Source organism: Symphalangus syndactylus, chromosome 12 (genome assembly GCF_028878055.3).
Source record: "Symphalangus syndactylus isolate Jambi chromosome 12, NHGRI_mSymSyn1-v2.1_pri, whole genome shotgun sequence".
Classification (NCBI taxonomy): Eukaryota; Metazoa; Chordata; class Mammalia; order Primates; family Hylobatidae; genus Symphalangus; species Symphalangus syndactylus.
In genome coordinates this window covers 51,061,674-51,081,876 of record NC_072441.2, presented here as the reverse complement: position 1 = coordinate 51,081,876, position 20,203 = coordinate 51,061,674, and the positions used below count along the sequence as shown (strand labels likewise).

At 34.4% G+C, this 20,203-nt stretch overlaps 1 protein-coding gene across 3 annotated transcripts in view; it reads left to right on the top strand.

Annotated features, from left to right (window-relative positions):
- The window catches only part of DPYD (dihydropyrimidine dehydrogenase), an 858,879-nt gene that overhangs the window by 410,590 nt on the left and 428,086 nt on the right, over positions 1 to 20,203 (top strand). For all 3 annotated transcript variants that reach the window (XM_063624340.1, XM_063624342.1, XM_063624341.1), the window contains one exon: positions 16,225 to 16,440. In XM_063624340.1, the coding sequence (XP_063480410.1) occupies positions 16,225 to 16,440 (216 nt within the window). The remainder of the gene's footprint in view (positions 1 to 16,224; positions 16,441 to 20,203) is intronic.

Below are 20,203 nucleotides of genomic sequence, written 5' to 3'. Positions count from 1 at the left end.
AATTCAACAGCACATTAAAAAGATCATATTCTATGACCTATAAATCTCTATAAAGCAAGACTTATTCCTAGGATGCAAAGATGGTTCAACATACACAAATCAATAAATGTGATAACACTGCATTAACAGAATGATGGACAAAAACCATATGCCAAACCAAAGAAATAAAAGGCATCCATATCAGAAAACAAGAAGAAAAAATAACCATTTGCAGAGGACATGATCTTACACATACAAAACCCTGAAAACTGCACACACACACACACACACAAAAACTGGAGATCTAATAAACAAATTCAGTAAAGTTGCAGGATTCAAATCAACATAAAAAAAAGCAGTTGCATTTCTGTATGCCAACAATAAACTATCCAAAAATTTAAGAAAAAAATCCATTTACAATAAGACCAGAAAGAATAAAGTACTTAGGAATACACTGAAACAAGGACATGAAATACTTTTAAAATAAAAACTCTAAAATACTGCCAGAAAGTAAAGCAGACAAAACTAAATGGAAAGACATCTTACATTCTTGGATTGGAAAAACTAATGTTAAAGTATCCATTTCACCTAAAGCAATGTACAGATTCAATGAAATCCTTATCAAAATTCCAAATACATTTTTACAGAAATAGAAAACGTAATCCTAAAATATGTATGAATCCACAAAATACCCAAATAACAAAAACAATTTTGAATAAGAATAAAGCTAGAAACATTATACTTCCTGATTTCAAAATAATTACAAAGCAATAATAATCAGAGTATTATGGTACTGGCATAAAAAAAAAAAAAAACATGCAGAGCATTGGAACAATAGAGAGCTTATATCCTACAGCCATGTCGTGTATGGTCAACTATACAACATATACAATGACTTTCAATATGAAAGTCAAGAATGCATAGCGGGGAAAGGATTGTCTCTTCAATAAATGTTACATTGGGAAAAGTGGCTATCCACATGCAAAATAATTAAATTGGAGTGTTATCTTTCACCATAGACAAAAATTAACTCACAATTAATTAAAGACTGAAATGTAAGACCTGCAACTGTAAAACTCCTTAGAAGGAAGCATATGGGAAAAGCTTCATGACATTGGTTTTGGCAATAATTTCATGGATATGACACCAAAAGTGCAGTCAACAAAAGCAAAACAAGAAGTGAGATTACAACAAACTAAAAGAACTTCTGCATAGCTAAGGAAAGGAAACAATCAACAGAGTAATAAAGCGGCCTTTAGAATGGGAAGAAATATTTACCATTAATTAATCAGCAGTTAATTTCCAAAAAATATAAGAAACTTTTAAAATTCAATAGCAAGTTATTTAAATAGTCCAATTTTAAAAATTAGCAGGGGACTTGAATAGATATTTTTTCAAAGAAGCCATACAAATGGCCAACAGGTATATGAAAAAATGCTTATCACTGATCATCAGGAAAATGAAAATCAAAACCACATTGAGATATCACCTGACACTTGATACAATGACTATTATCAGAAAAACAAAAGTTTGACAAGTTTATGGAGAAATTGAAACCCTTATACAACTGTTGGTGCAATGTAAAATGGTGAAACTGCTATAGAAAACAGTATAGATGTTTCTCAAAAAATTTAAAATAGAACTATCGTATGATCCAGCAATCCCACTTCTGGGTATATATCTAAAATAACAAATCATTATCTCAAAGAGACATCTGCACCCCCATATTCACTGCAACATTATTCACAATAGCCAAGATATAACCTAAATGTCCACTGATAGATAAATGGATAATGGCCAGGCGCGGTGGCTCATGCCTGTCATCCCAGCACTTTGGGAAGCTGAGGCAGGTGGATCACGAGGTCAGGAGATCGAGACCATCCTGGCTAACACGGTGAAAACCCGTCTCTACTAAAAATACAAAAAATTAGCCTGGCGTGGTGGCAGGCACCTGTAGTCCCACCTACTTGGGAGGCTGAGGCAGGAGGATGGCGTGAACCTGGGAGGCGGAGTTTGCAGTGAGCTGAGATTGTGCCACTGCACTCCAGCCTGGGTGACAGAGCAAGACTCCGTCTCAAAAAAAAAAGGAAAAGAAAAAAGAAAAGAAAAAGAAAAAAAATTCTGATTTATACATCCAAGAGAATATTAGTCAGACTTAAAAAAGAAGGAAATTGTACTGTTTGTGAAAGAATGGATAGACCAGGAAGACATGCCAAATGAAGTGGCCATCACAGAAGGACACATACTGCATTATTCCCTCTATATGAGGCATCTAAAGTAGTCAAATTTGTAGAAATAGACAATAGAATGATGGTTTCCAGGAGATGGGTGAGAGGGATGTTGGGTATATTGGAAAGAAAGAAGGAAGGAAAGAAAAGAAAAAAGAAAATAAAAAAAAAGGAAAGAAAGAAAAGAAGAAACAAGGAAGGAAGAAGAAAGAAGGAAAGAGGAAAGACGGAAAGGGAGGACAGGAGGGAAGGAAGAGAGAAGAAAGAGAAAAAGAAATAAAAGGAAAGAAAGAAAAAGAAAAGAAAAAAGAGAAAAGAAAGGAAAAAGAGAAAGGAAGGGAGGGAGAGAAAGAAGGAAAGAAAGAAAATAAGAAAGAAAAAGGAAGAAAGAAAAGAAAAAAGAAAGGAAAGAAAAAGAAAAAAGGAAAGAAAGAAAGGAAGAAAAAGAAAGAAAAGAAAGAAAGAAAGAAAGAAAGAAAGAAAGAAAGAAGAGAAAGGAAAGGATAAAGCAAGCAACAATAACAAAGGGACACAAGGAAACTTTTGAACGTGATGGATATGTTTGTGACATGGATTGTAGTGATAGTAACATGAGTGTATGCATATATCCAAAGCACTGAATTTTATACATTAATTATGTTTATTGTAGACTGATTATACCTCAATAAGGCTGTGGAAAAAAAGATGTGTAGTAATACTGCTCTCAGCATATTAATATATAAATAACAAAACAATGTTTAGTGAAGCCATTTTTTAACCATTAATAAGTAAAATAGACTACTTTTTTAAAAAAAAGAAAGAAAAGGTACTCTGTTAACTGTTGTGTTCCTAGCACCTGGACAGAATGCCTGCCATACAGAATGCACTTGATAGATAAATTTTATATGCTAAGGAAATATTTTAGATCATGGGACAAATGGGGTTTAGGAAGCATATTTTACAAGTTCAGTTGGCTCATTGATGATACTACCTTAGGTTGCTAAAAGAGCTGGTACGTGGCAGTGGGAGAAGAGTTTACATGGAAATAGAAGCATGGAAAAAGAATATGTCAGAAAGAGAAAATAGCAAGTGTAAATGTCCAGTTAAAGGCAGAGTTTGGTAGAAGGCACATGTGACTATGATATATATATTTATAGAGATTGGCATAAGGTAAGTTTGGATAGGTAGACAGGACCATATCATGAAAGAGCTTGTAGGCTATCATGGAAAGTTGAATATTAACAAAATCCAGTGGAAAACTAATGAAAAGTTTAAGCAGGTGCATAACACAATCAAATTTCTGTTTTAAAAACCCTACTCTGGTACAGAGTAAAGAATAGATTTGAGTAGGAGGCAAGGAGAATGCAGAAGTCAGTAAGAAAAAGTCTCAGTAAGAGATAATAGTGGCAAAGAGAATGGAGTCAAAAATAATTAGATTTGATGTAGAATAGAAATGAGAGTTGAGAGAGAAGAAATATAAAAAAATACAATTATCAGGTTTTAACAAGCTTGATGGATGGTAGTGTCATAAAGTAAATGGGGGAAAACTGGGGAGGAATGGTTATTTTTTTGTTGAAGGAGGAGGAGTTTTTGCATGATACTACATTAAGTTGTTAAAGAGCTGATAATTGGGGGTAGAGGTAGAATTTAGATGGAGAAAGATGGGACATGGATTTGAATTAATACCATTTAATTTTCAGAGTCCAGATATGCTGACCATTATGCCATGGAGCCAACTAATGTTATTTAATTTTCTAGTCTTATTTTATGCTCAGATTACAGTATAGAGGAATGTGAACATAGTCTTTTAAAGAAATGCGTAAAATGGAATCATTATTTTGTAGAAACTTCTGAAGCCTCAAATCAGAAAAGATTTTATATCAGAAAGAAATTTTATTATGAATAATAATTTCTCAAAGTGGAGAATGAAATCTGTTTTTATATTATAATTGTAATCACTGGAGCTAGGCCTTTCCATCACGGAAACAGCTAATCCAAATTAATTTTTACCCTGTAAGATTTGTCCCTCAATAGATATTTCTTCAAAGAGCGAAGGAACTGATCTTGAGTTAATTAATGCATTAATCCAGTCTGTGAATTAATCTAGCCACAAGCAGCTATGCAATGTTATTTATTCTTTTCCTTAAAATAATTTCAGAATGGATGTTTCTATAGCAGCTGTACTCCAAGATAGGGCCCGTTGTAGCATATCACAATGAAATATAAACAAAATGAATAAGTGAAAGCTGTTTAATTATTTTGAATTGCATGGAACATAGTGATGGCGATTTCTTCTTCAGTCAAATGTAACGAACACTACCACTAGTATTGCTTTCAGTAGTGCTTTTCTCTTCCTTTTTTTTTTTTTTTTTTTCAAATTTCATTCTAGCAAAGCAAATTAGGAGAAAATGCAACTGGGATATATACTTATCATGTGAGTTACTTTTTCCCAACAACATAATCATTACACATCCAAATGTCTCTGCTATAATTCCATGACCCAACCAGGTATAACAGATGAAACCAGTGGTAAAGAGTAATAATTTAATAATAAAATAATGGGTTATTATAGTTTGACTGTATTTTTATTTCTATTCTTTAACTAATGGCATTATGATTGTCTTAATGATATTTGAATAGTGTATGGTTTTTGTTTTTGATAAGATTTTTCAATGTGTGTATATGTACTCTGTGTGTTCAGTCAAACCATCATGAATAACTTTTAGGTTAGTTTCTTGTTTTGAGGACATTAATAATTTAGGAAATTCATGTTTATGTTAGATGGGGGCAGCAGTCAGGCGCGGTGGCTCACGTCTGTAATCCCAGCACTTTGGGAGGCCGAGGCGGGTGGATCACGAGGTCAGGAAATCAAGACCATCCTGGCCAACATGGTGAAACCCCATCTCTACAAAAAATACAAAAATTAGCCGGGCATGATGGCAGGTGCCTGTGGTCCCAACTACTCGGGAGGCTGAGGCAGGAGAATGGCGTGAACCCGGGAGGTGGATCTTGCAGTGAGCCGAGATCACGCCACTGCACTCCAGCCTGGACGACAGAGCAAGACCCCGTCTCAAAAAAAAAAGAAAAAAAAAAGGGGCAGCTTGATATAATATAGTTAGTGTAAACTTTCAATTCAGGTCTTGCTCTACCATTTATTAATCTTTGGACAAGCAGTTTACTTTCTTTGGGCCTCACTTTCCTCATCTTCAATAGGAGAATAATGCATACCTTAAAATCGTGATTAAAAAATACCTATCACTGGGTCTGGTATAAATATTACTTGCAAATGGACAACTGTCTTGTTGATTTTAAGTATAAAATAGAAAAAAATTTAAAGTGTCCTATTTTTACAGTAGACCTTAACATTTGGACAATGTGTTGATGCTTGTCAGAGCTGACACTTTATTAGCAGATGAGAGGTCCACATGAGCACCTTTTAGACTATGTTCCGAACTTAAACAGTCTGTTTTCTTGAACAGACCCCCAGTAGCCACGTAGTTGAATAAAATAGACACCTAACACAATATTGGCCAAGGCTGAATCTCTTACTTGAGAATTAGGAACTAGGAAAAGAACTCATGTTACTGGAGAGGTGACCTCATCCTTGAATGCTCTGTGTAATTTCTTGGAGGGATTTTTAAAATATTTTTAAAAATACTATTATTTGAGTCCCCCTCCAAGGGATTCTGATATAATTAGTAGGAAGGTACCTGGCCTGGACATCATAATTTTTAAAACTCTCTACGTATTTCTCGTAAGTATAGAGTAAAAAATGACTGGGCTAGACCTACACAATATTAATCATTCTGGATAAAGAAATGGAGGAAGCCAATTGGAAGAGGGGGAAGAATAAAGTAGCTGTACATAGAAAGAAAGAGGACAAAGCACGAAAAGTCTTCTTACTTTCCTCGAGAATTCCCAGCTCTTCCTGGAGGCCTGGCTGCATTTCTGCATGAGTTTCATGAGATCCTCCTGTAACTCATGATAAGTATCTGAGGCCAATTCCTTACTTCCCACCAAAGGATTTCATTCTAAATTGGAAGTCAGAATTCCAGTAGGGAGGAAAATGCTCTATTTTAGGCAAGACCTTGGCAAAAGTGTGATGTTGGTGAATCTTTATGTCATTTAATGTGACTGAAGTATAGAATCTCACACACACACACACACACACACACACACACACACACACACACACACACACACACACTCTTAATTACCCAGGGCAATTACTTACTCTTCCCACTAGATGGCTCTTGGAGAGACTGGCCTAAAATCAGCAATCTTCCAGAGCTTGAATGCCACTCTACATTAGAATCAGAATAATGGGCTTTTATAGATTTGGAATAAAGCTAATGATTATTTCATCTAAACTGATTATCACCTTACTGGGAACTAATTTGAAAAAGACACTAAGTACCCAAGGTCACTAGTCTAATACATTCAGTAAATATGTTGAGTATCTCTCTGCCAAGTCTTATGCTAGGGGCTGAAATTAAATCAAGCGGGAGATAGCATATATGTAAGCAAACAAGTACAGAGTATGATTAGGAAGCAGCTTTGCTTGTGGGAAGCTGAGGAGGTTTTCTTTCTTTCTTTCTTTCTTTTCTGTTTTCATCAGCCGTACTGCAATATAATTTGTATATAATAACATTTGCCAATTTCCATTGTACCATTTGATGAGTTTCGACTGATGTGTGGAGTCGTGTAACCATCACCACAATCACTCACCGTAAACGTTGAGTAGGAATCATCAGCCTACTGTGGTTCCTGTGCTGGAAAAGACTGAAACATGAAGCAAAGGGATGAGTTAAAAGGTTATTGTGGTAAATTCAGTGAGAGATAACCGTGCTTAGACCAGGAGGTAGTAGTGGAGATGAGAAATGTAATATATTTGGAAAAAGAGACAGTAGATTTTTCTGACAGACTGGCTGTAAGGTCTAATAGAAAAGGCACAAATGATTGTAAGGTTTTTGGCCAAAGGTATTGGAAGGATACAGTTGCCATTCATTGGAATGGGCAAGGCTGTAGAAGAAGCAGGTTTGGTGCAGAAAATTTGCATCAGGGGTTTTCAGTTTAAAATGCCTAATAAATATTCAAGTGTAATAAGTTTAAAATACAAATCAGAAATATCCAACTGATTGCAGTAATCTAATCAGAGGAGAGGTCTGAGTTAGGGATAGAAATTTGGGGGTGTAAATTATATCCCGAATAAACTGTAATGTGTCCATCAAGAAGGGATAACATCCTAGGGGTGTTTGATGATGGATACAGACTATTTTCAAAAAAAGAAAGAAAAAGAGATGATTAACACACAATGTCCAGAGGTGAGGCTTCCTGGATGCTCAGTAACTGAAACATCCAGAAACATTCTTAGGTTATATATTGGTAAGTTATCTTGGCCTCAGAACTTTGTGGGAATATATCTTAGACCATGACTAGTTCTGATTTTTGAATAGGCCTTTTCTGAGTTGGTTGTTCTACACTTTACCACAAGCCCCTTGTGGAAAAGGTGCCCAGCCAAGACTTCAGAGTTTATGGTGATAATGATCACAAAGTCATGGAATTAGGGCTTGGAAAATATCCTAAAGGTTATCTAGCTCCAACTTCACACCCATGGCATGACTAATAGATAATCTGAGTCATATCCAATGGAAATGAGCTCACATCTCCCAGGACAGACCCTCCCCCTAATGGACAACTCTATTTCAAAATTCTTTCTTATGTGAAACACAAACATACCTCACTGTAGTTAATTTTCTTTTCTGCATCTAAGGGACCCCAATGACTATATTCCTGCAGTTTGAGAGTTTCAACTTGACCATAAGTTTCTTGGCTTTCTCCCCTTTACAGAGCCTGTTACACAGTTTAGTTTTTAAAACTTCAACCCTTGGCCTTCACTACACCTTTGCAATATCTTCTGTCAAGAGACTTCCTAGACTTTTTTTTTTTTTAGTTTAAAATAATTATTCATGGTTAAACTGTGATAAAACATACATAATATAAAATTTGCCATCTTAGACATCTTTAAGTGTACAGTTCCAGTGGCATTAAGCACATACATCATGTTTCTCCAGAACTTTTTTACCTTGCAAAACTAAAACACTATACGCATTAAATGATAGTTTATCATTTCCCCCTCTGTCTCCCTTTTTCACACACAAGGAGGATTTTTAGTGGAGAGGACAACGGGACTGACTTTTGAAGGCTTAGTTGGAATTTTCAAAGCATTAACGCCGGCAGGAAAGAACATTCTAAGCAAAAACAAAAATCAAAAGGCAAAATGCAAAGATGCATTAATGATATTGTTTTATTTGAGAAATTATAACTAGTTCAATAAGTGGAAGCAAAAAATATTTTGAAGGAGGGGTAGGAGATGAGATTAGAAAGGTTGGGGAGGGAGAAGGGCCCAGATGACAATTGGGATTATATAATGCTGAGGTTCTGCTTTATTCTGTATGTAGTAAAGAACATTGAAGGAATTTGCAGATGACAATGAAATGAAAAAAATTAAGTGTAATGCATATATATTTGGGACTCCTGATGGTCTATACTTGTCATGGAGTTAATTTTTAGAAATTTTATTGTAAGTGCATAAAACCTTTACTCAGCCTCCCCCCAAAAACTCTAAGGGTGAAAAAAGCAAACTTTAAATAAATAGTCTTTAGACATCCTTGTTATTTTCAATTTCTCTTATGTCTAGGAAGGACTTCTAAAAAGGAAAGGTTACTCTTTATCTTTACACTCTAAAACTTGGACATTTAGCTTTTCCTTAATCTCCATTTTTACCATTCTCATCTCAGTTCTTTAGGACTTCAGCTTCTTTTCCTTTTGTAGTTTTCTTTAGTTTTCATTGAGTGTATTTTGAACAATCAAAGAGGTCATGATGATGTCCAGGTTATAAAATGATTCTTGCTTTACAATGGGAAGGGAAGGAGGGAAATGGCAAAAATTCAAGTTCTCATTTTTAACCTTCTCAACTATGTTAGCGGATTCCTCAATTTCATAGCATATAGGTAAATGAGATGTCTAACAAAGGATAACTAGAATACTAAAAATATTTTGTATTAAAAATAATTATTAAAGATAAAAATGTTTAGCCTAGAGAAAAAAAGAGATGTAGGAAGTATATGTTAGTTCCGCAAAATATACTTGAGGAATGCCATGTGAAAAGGTGATTTTATTTATCTGTATCTCTACAGAGGAAAGAATTGCCTTCAAGAATAAGTATTTTATATAGATGCATTTTTTTTTTTCGTGACGGACTCTCGCTTGTTGCCCAGGCTGGAGTGCAGTGGCATGATCTCGGCACACTGCAAGATCTACCTCCCGGGTTCATGCCATTCTCCTGCCTCAGCCTCCCGAGTAGCTGGGACTACAGGTGCCCGCCACTATGCCCAGCTAATTTTTTGTATTTTTAGTAGAGATGGGGTTTCACCATAGCCAGGATGGTCTCGATCTCCTGACCTCATGATCCGCCCACCTCAGCCTCCCAAAGTGCTGGGATTACAGGTGTGAGCCACTGCGCCCGACATACGTGCCTATTTTTAATTGCAATGGAGATAATAATTTGGTTAAGATATGTTTGGTCACTGTCCTCAAGGAGCCTATGTTGTTTTTGAAGAGAAAATTAACATGTACGGCCGACTATGATGACAGCTGAGTAGCAGCATATTTTAAACTGTGGAATAGCCGCATTAATGTCTTCTTTTGAGAAGTGTCTGTTCATGCCCTTCATCCACTTTTTGATGGGGTTGTTTGTTTGTTTTCTTGTAAGTTTGTTTAAGTTCTTTGTAGATTCTGGATATTAGCCCTTTGTCAGATGGATAGATTACAGAAATCTTCTCCTGTTCTGTAGGTTGCCTGTTGACTCTGATGATAGTTTCTTTTGATGTGTAGAAGCTCTTTAGTTTAATTAGATCCCATTTGTCAATTTTGGCTTTTGTTGCCATTGCTCTTGGTGTTTTAGTCATGAAGTCTTTGCCCATGCCTGTGTCCTGAGGTATTTGCCTAGGTTTTCTTTTAGAGTTTTTATGGTTTTAGGTCTTACATTTAAGTCTTTAATCCATCTTGAGTTATTTTTTGTATAAGGTGTAAGGAAGGGGTCCAGTTTCAATTTTCTGCATATGGCTAACCAGTTTTACCAACACCATTTATTAAATAGGGAATCCTTTCCCCATTTCTTGCTTTTGTCAGGTTTGTCATAGATCAGATATTTGTAGATGTGTGATATTATTTCTGAGGGCTCTGTTCTGTTCCATTGGTCTATATCTCTGTTTTGGTACCAGTACCATGCTGTTTTGGTTACTGGAGCCTTGTAGTATAGTTTGAAGTCAGATAGAGTGATGCCTCCAGCTTTGTTCTTTTTGCTTAGGATTGTGTTGGCTATACAGGCTCTTTTTTGATTCCCTATGAAATTTAAAGTGGTTTTTTCTAATTCTCTGAAGAAAGTCATTGGTAGCTTGATGGGGATAGCATTGAATCTGTAAATTACTTTGGGCAGTATGGCCATTTTCATGATATTGATTCTTCCTATCCGTGGAAATGTTTTTCCATTTGTTTGTGTCCTCTCTTATTTCCTTGAGCAGCGGTTTGTAGTTCTCCTTGAAGAAGTCCTTCACATTCCTTGTAAGTTGTGTTTCTAGGTATTTTATTCTCTTTGTAGCAATTGTGAATAGGAGTTCACTCATGATTTGGCTCTCTTGTTTGTCTGAAGACATTTGTGCAGCCAACAAACATGAAAAAAAGGTCATCATCACTGGTCATTAGAGAAATGCAAATCAAAACCACAATGAGATACTGTCTCACGCCAGTTAGCATGGTGATAATTAAAAAGTCAGGAAACAACAGATGCTGGAGAGGATGTGGAGAAATAACACTTTTACACTGTTGGTGGGAGTGTAAATTAGTTCAACCATTGTGGAAGACAGTGTGGCGATTCCTCAAGGATCTAGAACCAGAAATACCATTTGACCCAGCAGTCCCATGACTGGATATATACCCAAAGGATTATAAATCATTCTACTATAAAGAGATATGCACACACATGTTTATTGCAGCACTATTCACAATTGCAAAGACTTGGAACCAACCCACATGCCCATCAGTGGTAGACTAGATAAAGAAAAGGTGGCACATATATACCATGGAATACTATGCAGCCTCCAAAAGGGATTAGTTCATGTCCTTTGCAGGGACATGGATGAAGCTGGAAACCACCATTCTCAGCAAACTAACACAGGAACAGAGAACCAAACACCACATATTCTCACTTATAAGTGGGAGTTGAACAATGAGAACACATGAACACAGGGAGGGGAACATCACACACTGGGGAGTGGGGGGTTAGGGGAAGGATAGCATTAGGAGAAATACCTAATGTAGATGACTGGTTGATGGGTGTAGCAAACCACCATAGCATCTGTATACCTATGTAACAAAACTGCACATTGTGCACATGTATCCCAGAACTCAAAGAATAATACTAACTTAAAATTGTGGAATAGTAAATAAAAAAGAGGCAGCTACTTCAGAAAAGTGTATAGATGGTAGTAAGGAAATGTCCCAACAAGTATATGCTTGAATGAATCAGTTGAGTTTGGAAGGATTATGAAGAGTTTATTGCATGAGTAAAGTCTTAGATTTATTTGTATTTTAGGCAGGTAAAATACATGTAACCATGTGATGAACTATTGGTAGTTTAAATTTTGTGTTTGTTTGGTGGTAGGTGGTAGATTTATTTGTATTTTTTTGCATATAAATGTCAGAGACCTTGTCTGTTTTGTTCATCTTTTTAACCCCAAGTTCTTAACAAATACCTGCTGAATAAATAAATGAATGAAAATAGTTCTATATGAACATTAATAACTGAGTCTAACAGGTATATTGGCACTATGTTATAAAAGAATCAGACTATGCCATGCAAAGAAATTTTAAGTTGGTTTCCTGAAAAATATGGGGAAGTTAATGCATTTTAGTACTTAAACATATAACCAAATATTTTCAAAGTAATTAATAAATTAAAATAATTATACTTTTTGTGATCTATAAGTGTCTCAGATAAAATAATTTCTCTATAATGACAAGGGAAGAACTTTAGAATGGGTAATTTTCAGCAGATGGAGAAGAAAGATGGAATGTGAAAAGTGCAGAGGTAGGGAGGCATAAAGTAGTTTTGAGAAGGAATGATTGAAACATTTTATTTCTGAGGGGTGGCTTAAGAACATAAGCCAACAAGACAGCAAACTATATATTTTATTGTGGCTTTACCAGTAACTGAGCAACTTACAGATATTCATTTAGGCTCCTTTGGCTTTAGTTTTCTCTTCGTAAAATAAAGTTTAAAGTAGATAGTCTCTTCGATTGTTCTAGCTCTACATAATAATAAATAGAACTGAAAAAGTTGACTCAGGACACTCTATGGAGGAAACTAAAGAGCAGGCTCTTTACTTTGAGCTTCACTTAATGGGTTTTAGAGTATCATGGTGATATGGTTTGACTGTGTCCCCACTCAAATCTCATCTTGTATTCTCATGTGTTGTGGGAGGGACCCGTTGGGAGGAAATTGAATCATGGGGGCAGGTCTTTCCTGTGCTGTTCTCATGATAGTGAATAAGTCTCACAAGATCTAATGGTTTTAAAAAGGGGAGTTCCACTGCATAAGCTCTCCCTCTTTGCCTGCTGTCATCCATGTAAGATGTGACTTGTTCCTCCTTGCCTTCCACCATGATTGTGAGGCTTCCCCAGCCACATGGAATTGTAAGTCCAGTTAAACCTCTTATGTTTGTAAATTGCCCAGTTTCGAGCATGTCTTTAACAGCAATGTGAAAATGAACTAACACACATGGCTTCTTTTAAAAATTGTTTTAGTATACCTTCAAATCTATCTCATCAATTAACTTGTATTTATTGTTGAAAATATGAAAATTATAATAAGCAAAAATTTAAAAATTAAATGTCGTCTAAAACTCTGATTCTGAGATATAATTCTCCTAGCATGTTGATGTTTATCTTTTGTGATTGATGGATAAACAGAAACATACGGCAAAATACATATATATGTTTTTCCACCAAAAACTTGGAATTTACATATAATATTATAATATTAACTCACTGTTTTACTTTGTACATAATAAACCCTCTTTCATGTCAATAAATTATTTTCTTCTGTATCATTTCTGATGCTAGCATAGCATTCCTTTTTACAATATAACCATTATGGAACCTATCCCCATTGTTCAACACCTAGGTTGTTTCCTTATATCTGTTATTTATTAACACTACTGGATGAATGGAAAAATAGAATTGTCTGAAATTGAAAATCTGGATAACATATTCATTAGGAGGGAATGTGATGACATAAAAGAGTTGAGGTTAAAGTGTAAGAGCAAAGCATCTACATCCAAAGGCCTTGAAGTATCTTGGAAATCTGAGTTTGGAGATTGCAATTGAGATTTGGGAGGAATTAACCTTGTGATGAGAGCTGAAAGTAGATATGCTTGAGTTCCCTGAGCAAGGGTACAGAGGGGGAACAGGCTTTTAAATTTCAGAAAAGGAGGTGTACGTTAGGGCATGGATGTATGATGAAGCTGAACAGACTGAGTTGCTATAGCACGACAAAGACAAAGCTAAAAATAGCCCTGTGTTGCACAGTATGAAAGAAGACTGCCTATGACAAGTGAAGGTTTTAGATTATATTATAAACATATATACATAGTAGCACTTTTGTGAATAAAAGAAAAAATATATAAGAAGCTGTATTTCTCTTTTGAAAGAATTGTGTGTGTGTGTGTGTGTGTGTGTATTTTATTATTGTTTGCTTTGTTGTGTTTGGTTTTTGTTTTGTTTTGAAGCTTAAGGAAAATCTTGCAATATTTGTCCAAATCATTTTCTAAGTATTAAGGCAGCAACGTTCATAAGAATTTCAAAGCAATTACTTATTTATTTAAAACTACATAAATTAAGCAATGCAAGTTGAACTACATGTACATATCTGCCTCCTTGGGCTGTTGCCTAATGCCATATATAGCTACAATTATGAACAAACCAAAATTCATCTGTAAGATTGAAAAAAATAGATATTTCAACCCACAGCCATAAAAAGAGAAGAATACTTGCAAGGTCACTTATTTCACCTTGTAAAGTACAGATACGTAGGACCATGTGTAGTTCTGCTGTATCAAAGGCAAGTTGGCTCAACGTTGTTTCTAAGACAGAGAAGTTGTTTCTATACTTTTACTGATATTAATCAACCTGTAGTGTCAGGAAATTCTTCTTTAGTCTAACCCTAAAACTTGCTTGATTCGGTTTATATTATGATTACACAAAGCTAAGAAAATACCATCAAGCAAGGTTTCATGAATTAAGTACAAAGAGGCTAGTTAGTGGGACCAGGAGAAAAATTCTGAAATTATTCCCTTTTGTGTTTGAACTTCAGTATGTTTTAAATAAAGTTGTTTGTTTTTTATTTAATCGATAATACTCTCCATACTGCCTTTGAAATTTAAAAAGGATGGTATTGTATGTATTCAGTTTACTGTTAACTGACTTTTTGCCAGTTTTTGTCATTGTAAACATCCATGTGGACACATATACATACACACACCTCAGATTAACCTCCAATTTCCTATATTTTACATTGTAGCTTTTGTATTTGCTAATAATCCTTTTAATAGTATAGCAGTCCTATGTGAGGACAGAAAAATTATGTTCACACCCAGACTAACCAATATTCAGAAATGTGTCTTGAAGCCCAGAACATCCCTGGGAGAAGGTGCCTGCCATAGCTGAAGCCTGGATCCCATCAGGCATCTCTTTGCATGTACCAGAGACACATTAGTGTTTCAATTGACAAGTTTGATGCCTTTTTACATATTAAGTGAACTTTGCTTTGCATTGTAAGTGGTGGAGGGCCAGAAATAATTTCTATGCAAGTCATGGCAATCTTTATCTACACAAGACACACTCCTATAAAATTAAAGTTCTGCTCAAATAACTTTTCTTTTGAGTGATGATTCACAAGAGAAAGGATTTCTACTTTTGAATTAACTAGCCCTGTCCATTCAGTAACTGCTTTGGCTGAGAAAATTCATCCTTTTTATATTTGCCAGTGTTATTTGTCTTTTGGAGATAAACAGAGAGAGAGAAGGGGAGGGAGGAATGGAGAGAGAGAGAGACTTTACAAACAAAAGACCTGATGCAATCTTTAATAACCTCCCCAGTCAGAAAAGGAGACAACATTTAGCAAGCACCTATGTATGATGTTTCAGTGTGCCATGTGCTAAGAGTGTTTTTATTAAATCGTTCCAATAATCCTGCAAAGAAGCATTATCACCATGATCATTTAACAAAGGTAAATTTACAGTTTTGAGTGCCAGTCGAAGATTTTGACATAAACTATTTGGGACCTATTTGGTTTCAGAAAAAAAGGACAAACCCCCATAATGCACATGAGAACACTACCCACTTTCCAAATTAAATGTCTCCCTGCAGCTTATGATTTCCTGAATTTTCCAGTCTTCCTGTGAGGTAGAAATTAGGCAAGCAGCATTCCTGCTGCTATACTGAAAACTATAGAGAAGAAAAGACAGGGGCATATTAGTTGGCTTTCCTAAAATTGCCTGAACAGTAGTGAGATTACTGGAAATTGAATTTAGGCCTCCTGACTTGCCGTTGCCCATATCGCTGAGCACTAAAGGTATTTTCATAAATTAAGTAGAAAGAGACTGGGTTGGACCAGGGAGAAAAATTCTAAAATTATTCCATTTTGTATTTGAATCTCAGTATGTTTTAAATACAGTTGTTTGTTGATTTAATTGATTTTATTTCTGCTAATACTCTTCATACTGCCTTTGAAATTAAAAGGGGATATTATATGAATTCAGTTCACTGCTAACTGACTTTTTGCCAGTTTTTTTCATTGTAAACAGACTGTTGTAATCTATATTAATTCGGATGCTGTGTTAAAGTGATTTTTTTTGTAAAATATTATATGGACAATTTAGATGTAATATGAAACCAATTATTGGTTTGTATTTTGCAGTCACAATATGGAGCTTCCGTTTCTGCCAAGCCTGAACTACCCCTCTTTTACACTCCTATTGATCTGGTGGACATTAGTGTAGAAATGGCCGGATTGAAGTTTATAAATCCTTTTGGTCTTGCTAGTGCAACTCCAGCTACCAGCACATCAATGATTCGAAGAGCTTTTGAAGCTGGATGGGGTTTTGCCCTGACGAAAACCTTCTCTCTTGATAAGGTAAGAAAATATTATTGAAGTCATATAGAAATGTCTATTATATATTTTAATTAAGGTATAAATATTATAATGGATTTTTTTACTAAGAAATACTACTTATTAAACTATTTGACAAGACCTATCATTACACATTAATCTTTAGTTTCTTTCCTTCCTTCCTGTCCCATGGAAGAAGGGGCAGGCATACATTGGTATTGTCTAGGAAGCAACAAAGATATAAATATTGCAAAAGTGACTTTTTCATTTAATAATCACAAACTCTTATTTTTGTATTATTAATTGTTTCATTGTTTTTGGGTGCCTCAGCTCAAAGATAGGGACACGATTTGATTTGCACAAAATTCTGGGATTCAATTTATGTTGAAAAGAATCTCAGTGTAACTTACTGGTATTGGTAATAAGATAGATTCTTTATAAATTTGGAATATAGAAACCTTTCTCAAAAACAAATACCCTGAGTTTCATTTAACATTATGACTTTGTACTTAACCAGAAGTGGACATCTTATACTTAGTAGGAAATAAACTACGTATTAAAGTTGAGATTGAGTCTTTAAAGTACACAACGCATATAAATGCATGTTTTCAAAGTAAGATGCTTTATACAAGAGGGTTGCATCCTTATATGGTTTTCAATTAGAAAAGAACAACAGACTTTAACATTTTTAGACCATTTATTGATAAATTACAAATGCTAAACCTCTCAATGTATTTAATACTAACTGGTAGTTAGTAATAATTAATGTATATGAATGCGTGAATTTAGGACTAAGAAAAGAGTATCATTATTTGAATCAGCTTTATCCTTAGGCAAAGAAAATAATAGAGAACAAACATGCCCCATTAAGCACATTCTCTCTTTCTTTTTCCTCTTACTAGGATCAATAGCTGGCATTATTATGGCTAAAACATTAAGGCTGTCTTATTCTGACAGCTTTACAAGATGCAATGTGTAAGTGTGGTCAGGAAAATCTAGAGAATTCTCAAAAGTTAGAAAAAAAAACAGTGCAGGAAAAAAAATCCTTCATAAAGATTTTTATATTTAAAGAGAAGTTATTTTTTCAAATAAATCAACTGAATATTTTATTAAACAAAGTGTAAAAAGTAACAGAATATACTAGATTCAGCTTTAGAATATCACGAGTCAATTGTTTATAACCTTGCAGAATATTGATAGTGTATTTGTCTTTGTTTCTATTGATTCTTTAAGAATTACTGAGAAGCTATAATCAAATGTTTAATCTGTTGGAGAAAACTGAGTCTCAGATAGCATTTATTGACTATATTAGTTATGCTATTAAAAAATATATATGTAAACCAAAATAGGTGGCTAATTGGGCACAAGTGAAGAATTATAGCTGAAAAAAAAGGTGTTTGCTGCTTTGAATTTGATGTTTTCTTCGCTTGCGATAATTGAATTCTGATTAATCAGAGACATCAGTCTTTACACTGTTGGTGACATGCATTGATTTGTGATGCTGCGTCTTTCAGTAACCTAGGAGCACTTGCCTTTATTAGGATCACCAGCAGAAATAAATGTGGAAGCTAAGTTCCTTCTAAACCTCCAATTTGAATTTAATCTATCAATTTAGAAGTCTGTGATGCTGGTTCAAAAGGGGAGTTATGAACAAATGGAAATTAAATTTGGCACATGAAATGTAACCATGCGGGGTTTTTTGGAAACCCTGTTTTACTTACTTTGATGGTGGGTACAACAAAATATTGTGCAGACTATTTTAAACATGTCTGTGCAAATTGCAATGACAAAAATAATGAAGCCACCTTGGGCTTATGTAATGCCATTTTCAAAAAAGATTATTTTCCGTACGTGATTTTGCAGAGTAGTCCGTTTGCCTCATAGAGGTCTACTTGTTTTGTTTCCCTATCTGGTTCCTAATTAGTGATTAAATTTGTGAATATATAATTACATCTTATGTGTTTATTTCTATGTTTTCCTATTGATGAAATGTTGGTAGTATACAACTCAGTAGTATGAACATACTTTTTTTCCCCACAGCCTTTTACTAAAGACGTCTATTAAAATATTACATGTACTATACATTTCTGTGACATTATAGTATACTAATTTAGATTAGCCTTATTATAATTTATTATGGCAATTGAAGAATCTATTTAAAGTGTATTAAAATTCAGAAGCTTGACATTTGAAATTTGGATGCTCTTAATATGACAAAGGTTATTCTATGGGGTTTTGTTATCATATGAAATATTAATATTTCACAATACAATTTTGATGAAGTACAATTTGCCAAGCTTGCATATGATAAAGAAATTAAATGCTTACCAAGGGAGTTCAGTAAAAATTAGAGCCCTGACTGAACATCTGCTAGAAATTTTATTATCCTGTCCTACTGACAGTGTGGCTCCCTCGTTGTTTTTCTGGATTGACAGCTGAATATTGCACTGATTTCTGCAGCAAATATGTTTGCGTGAACTTTGTTTCCCTTTTTTTATTTTTTTGGGAGTTTGGAACATGCTTTTGATTTTCATCCTCTCTCTCTATATATATATTTTATACTCTTGACATTTGTAGATGCCAGATTGAGGTCTAATACGCTGTAGCACCGATAGACCACTGACTTACAGTGAAATGCCAGTTGATATCTCAGTAAACAAATATTATTATTCTTTACTGTGCAGTCTATATAAAAGCTGTATGTGCTTTCTTTAAAAAGGCAAATGATCAGATTTTTAATGTCAAATATAAAAAGATCTGTTTGCTTTTGTGTTAAATAACATCAAAAATGGCTTTTATTAACTATATTCTTCCTCTTCAAATCTGTCTTTTCAAGAATGTTTCAAAATAACAAGATTGCTTTTCTTGAGATTCTATTTATGTTTTATAAAGATAATAAAGTCATATTTAAAATATAGTTATGAAATCATTTTTCTATATAAATGTATATCAGCTCCAAGTTTAAATTTTGAAAGGTGGGAGAGAAATCGATCTGTCAAGCTTGATTAAAGCTAAATTATCATGACAAAACAGAGAAGTGATCTGTTTAAGAGGGGATATTAGAAATGGTTTGGACTTCACATAAAATAACCCCTTGACCTGTGTTCACATTATATTGATAGGAAGTAGATAAAAACATTTTGTTTTCATTAATCTTGTCCATAAATCTTGTTCTCTTAGAGAGCTACATACTATATTACTGCAAATCTATAACATGAAACTGCAAGTTGCATAGCTTTATTACTACACAGATAAATAAACTAAGAAGTATTTATTTCTATCCTAAATCAAATCTAAACCCAAGCAACAGTTCACTTCACTTGTAAGCCCTCTCTATACATAGGTTAACTTGTGATTAACTTTAATTATGAAAATATCTCGAATGAATAGATTTTGTTTTAATAAGTATCAAATTAGGTAAATAAGTATCCATGTAATAGGTCTCTCTTATAAAATGCTAAGAAGTAAAAACTGAAAATATTTAAGCCTCTTTTTTTGGCTTCAAAGTATTTATGTAGCTCTTTCTGTAAAATACAACCTTATACCCTGTAGCACAAAGCTTAATGTATAGGAGAGGGCTTGATAATGTTTCATAAATATTCACTGGATAAATGAATACATAGTTTTTTTGGCAAGAGCATATTGAGTTTATTTTTTTCCCAGTATATGAACAGACAGTTAACACATAAAAGAATTGACTGTTTTGAGTATTGATCTCAAACGAAGGAGAAAAGGTCAATTAAAAAATTTTCATATTCTATGTTGCTTTTCTGTAGTGCATCTATAC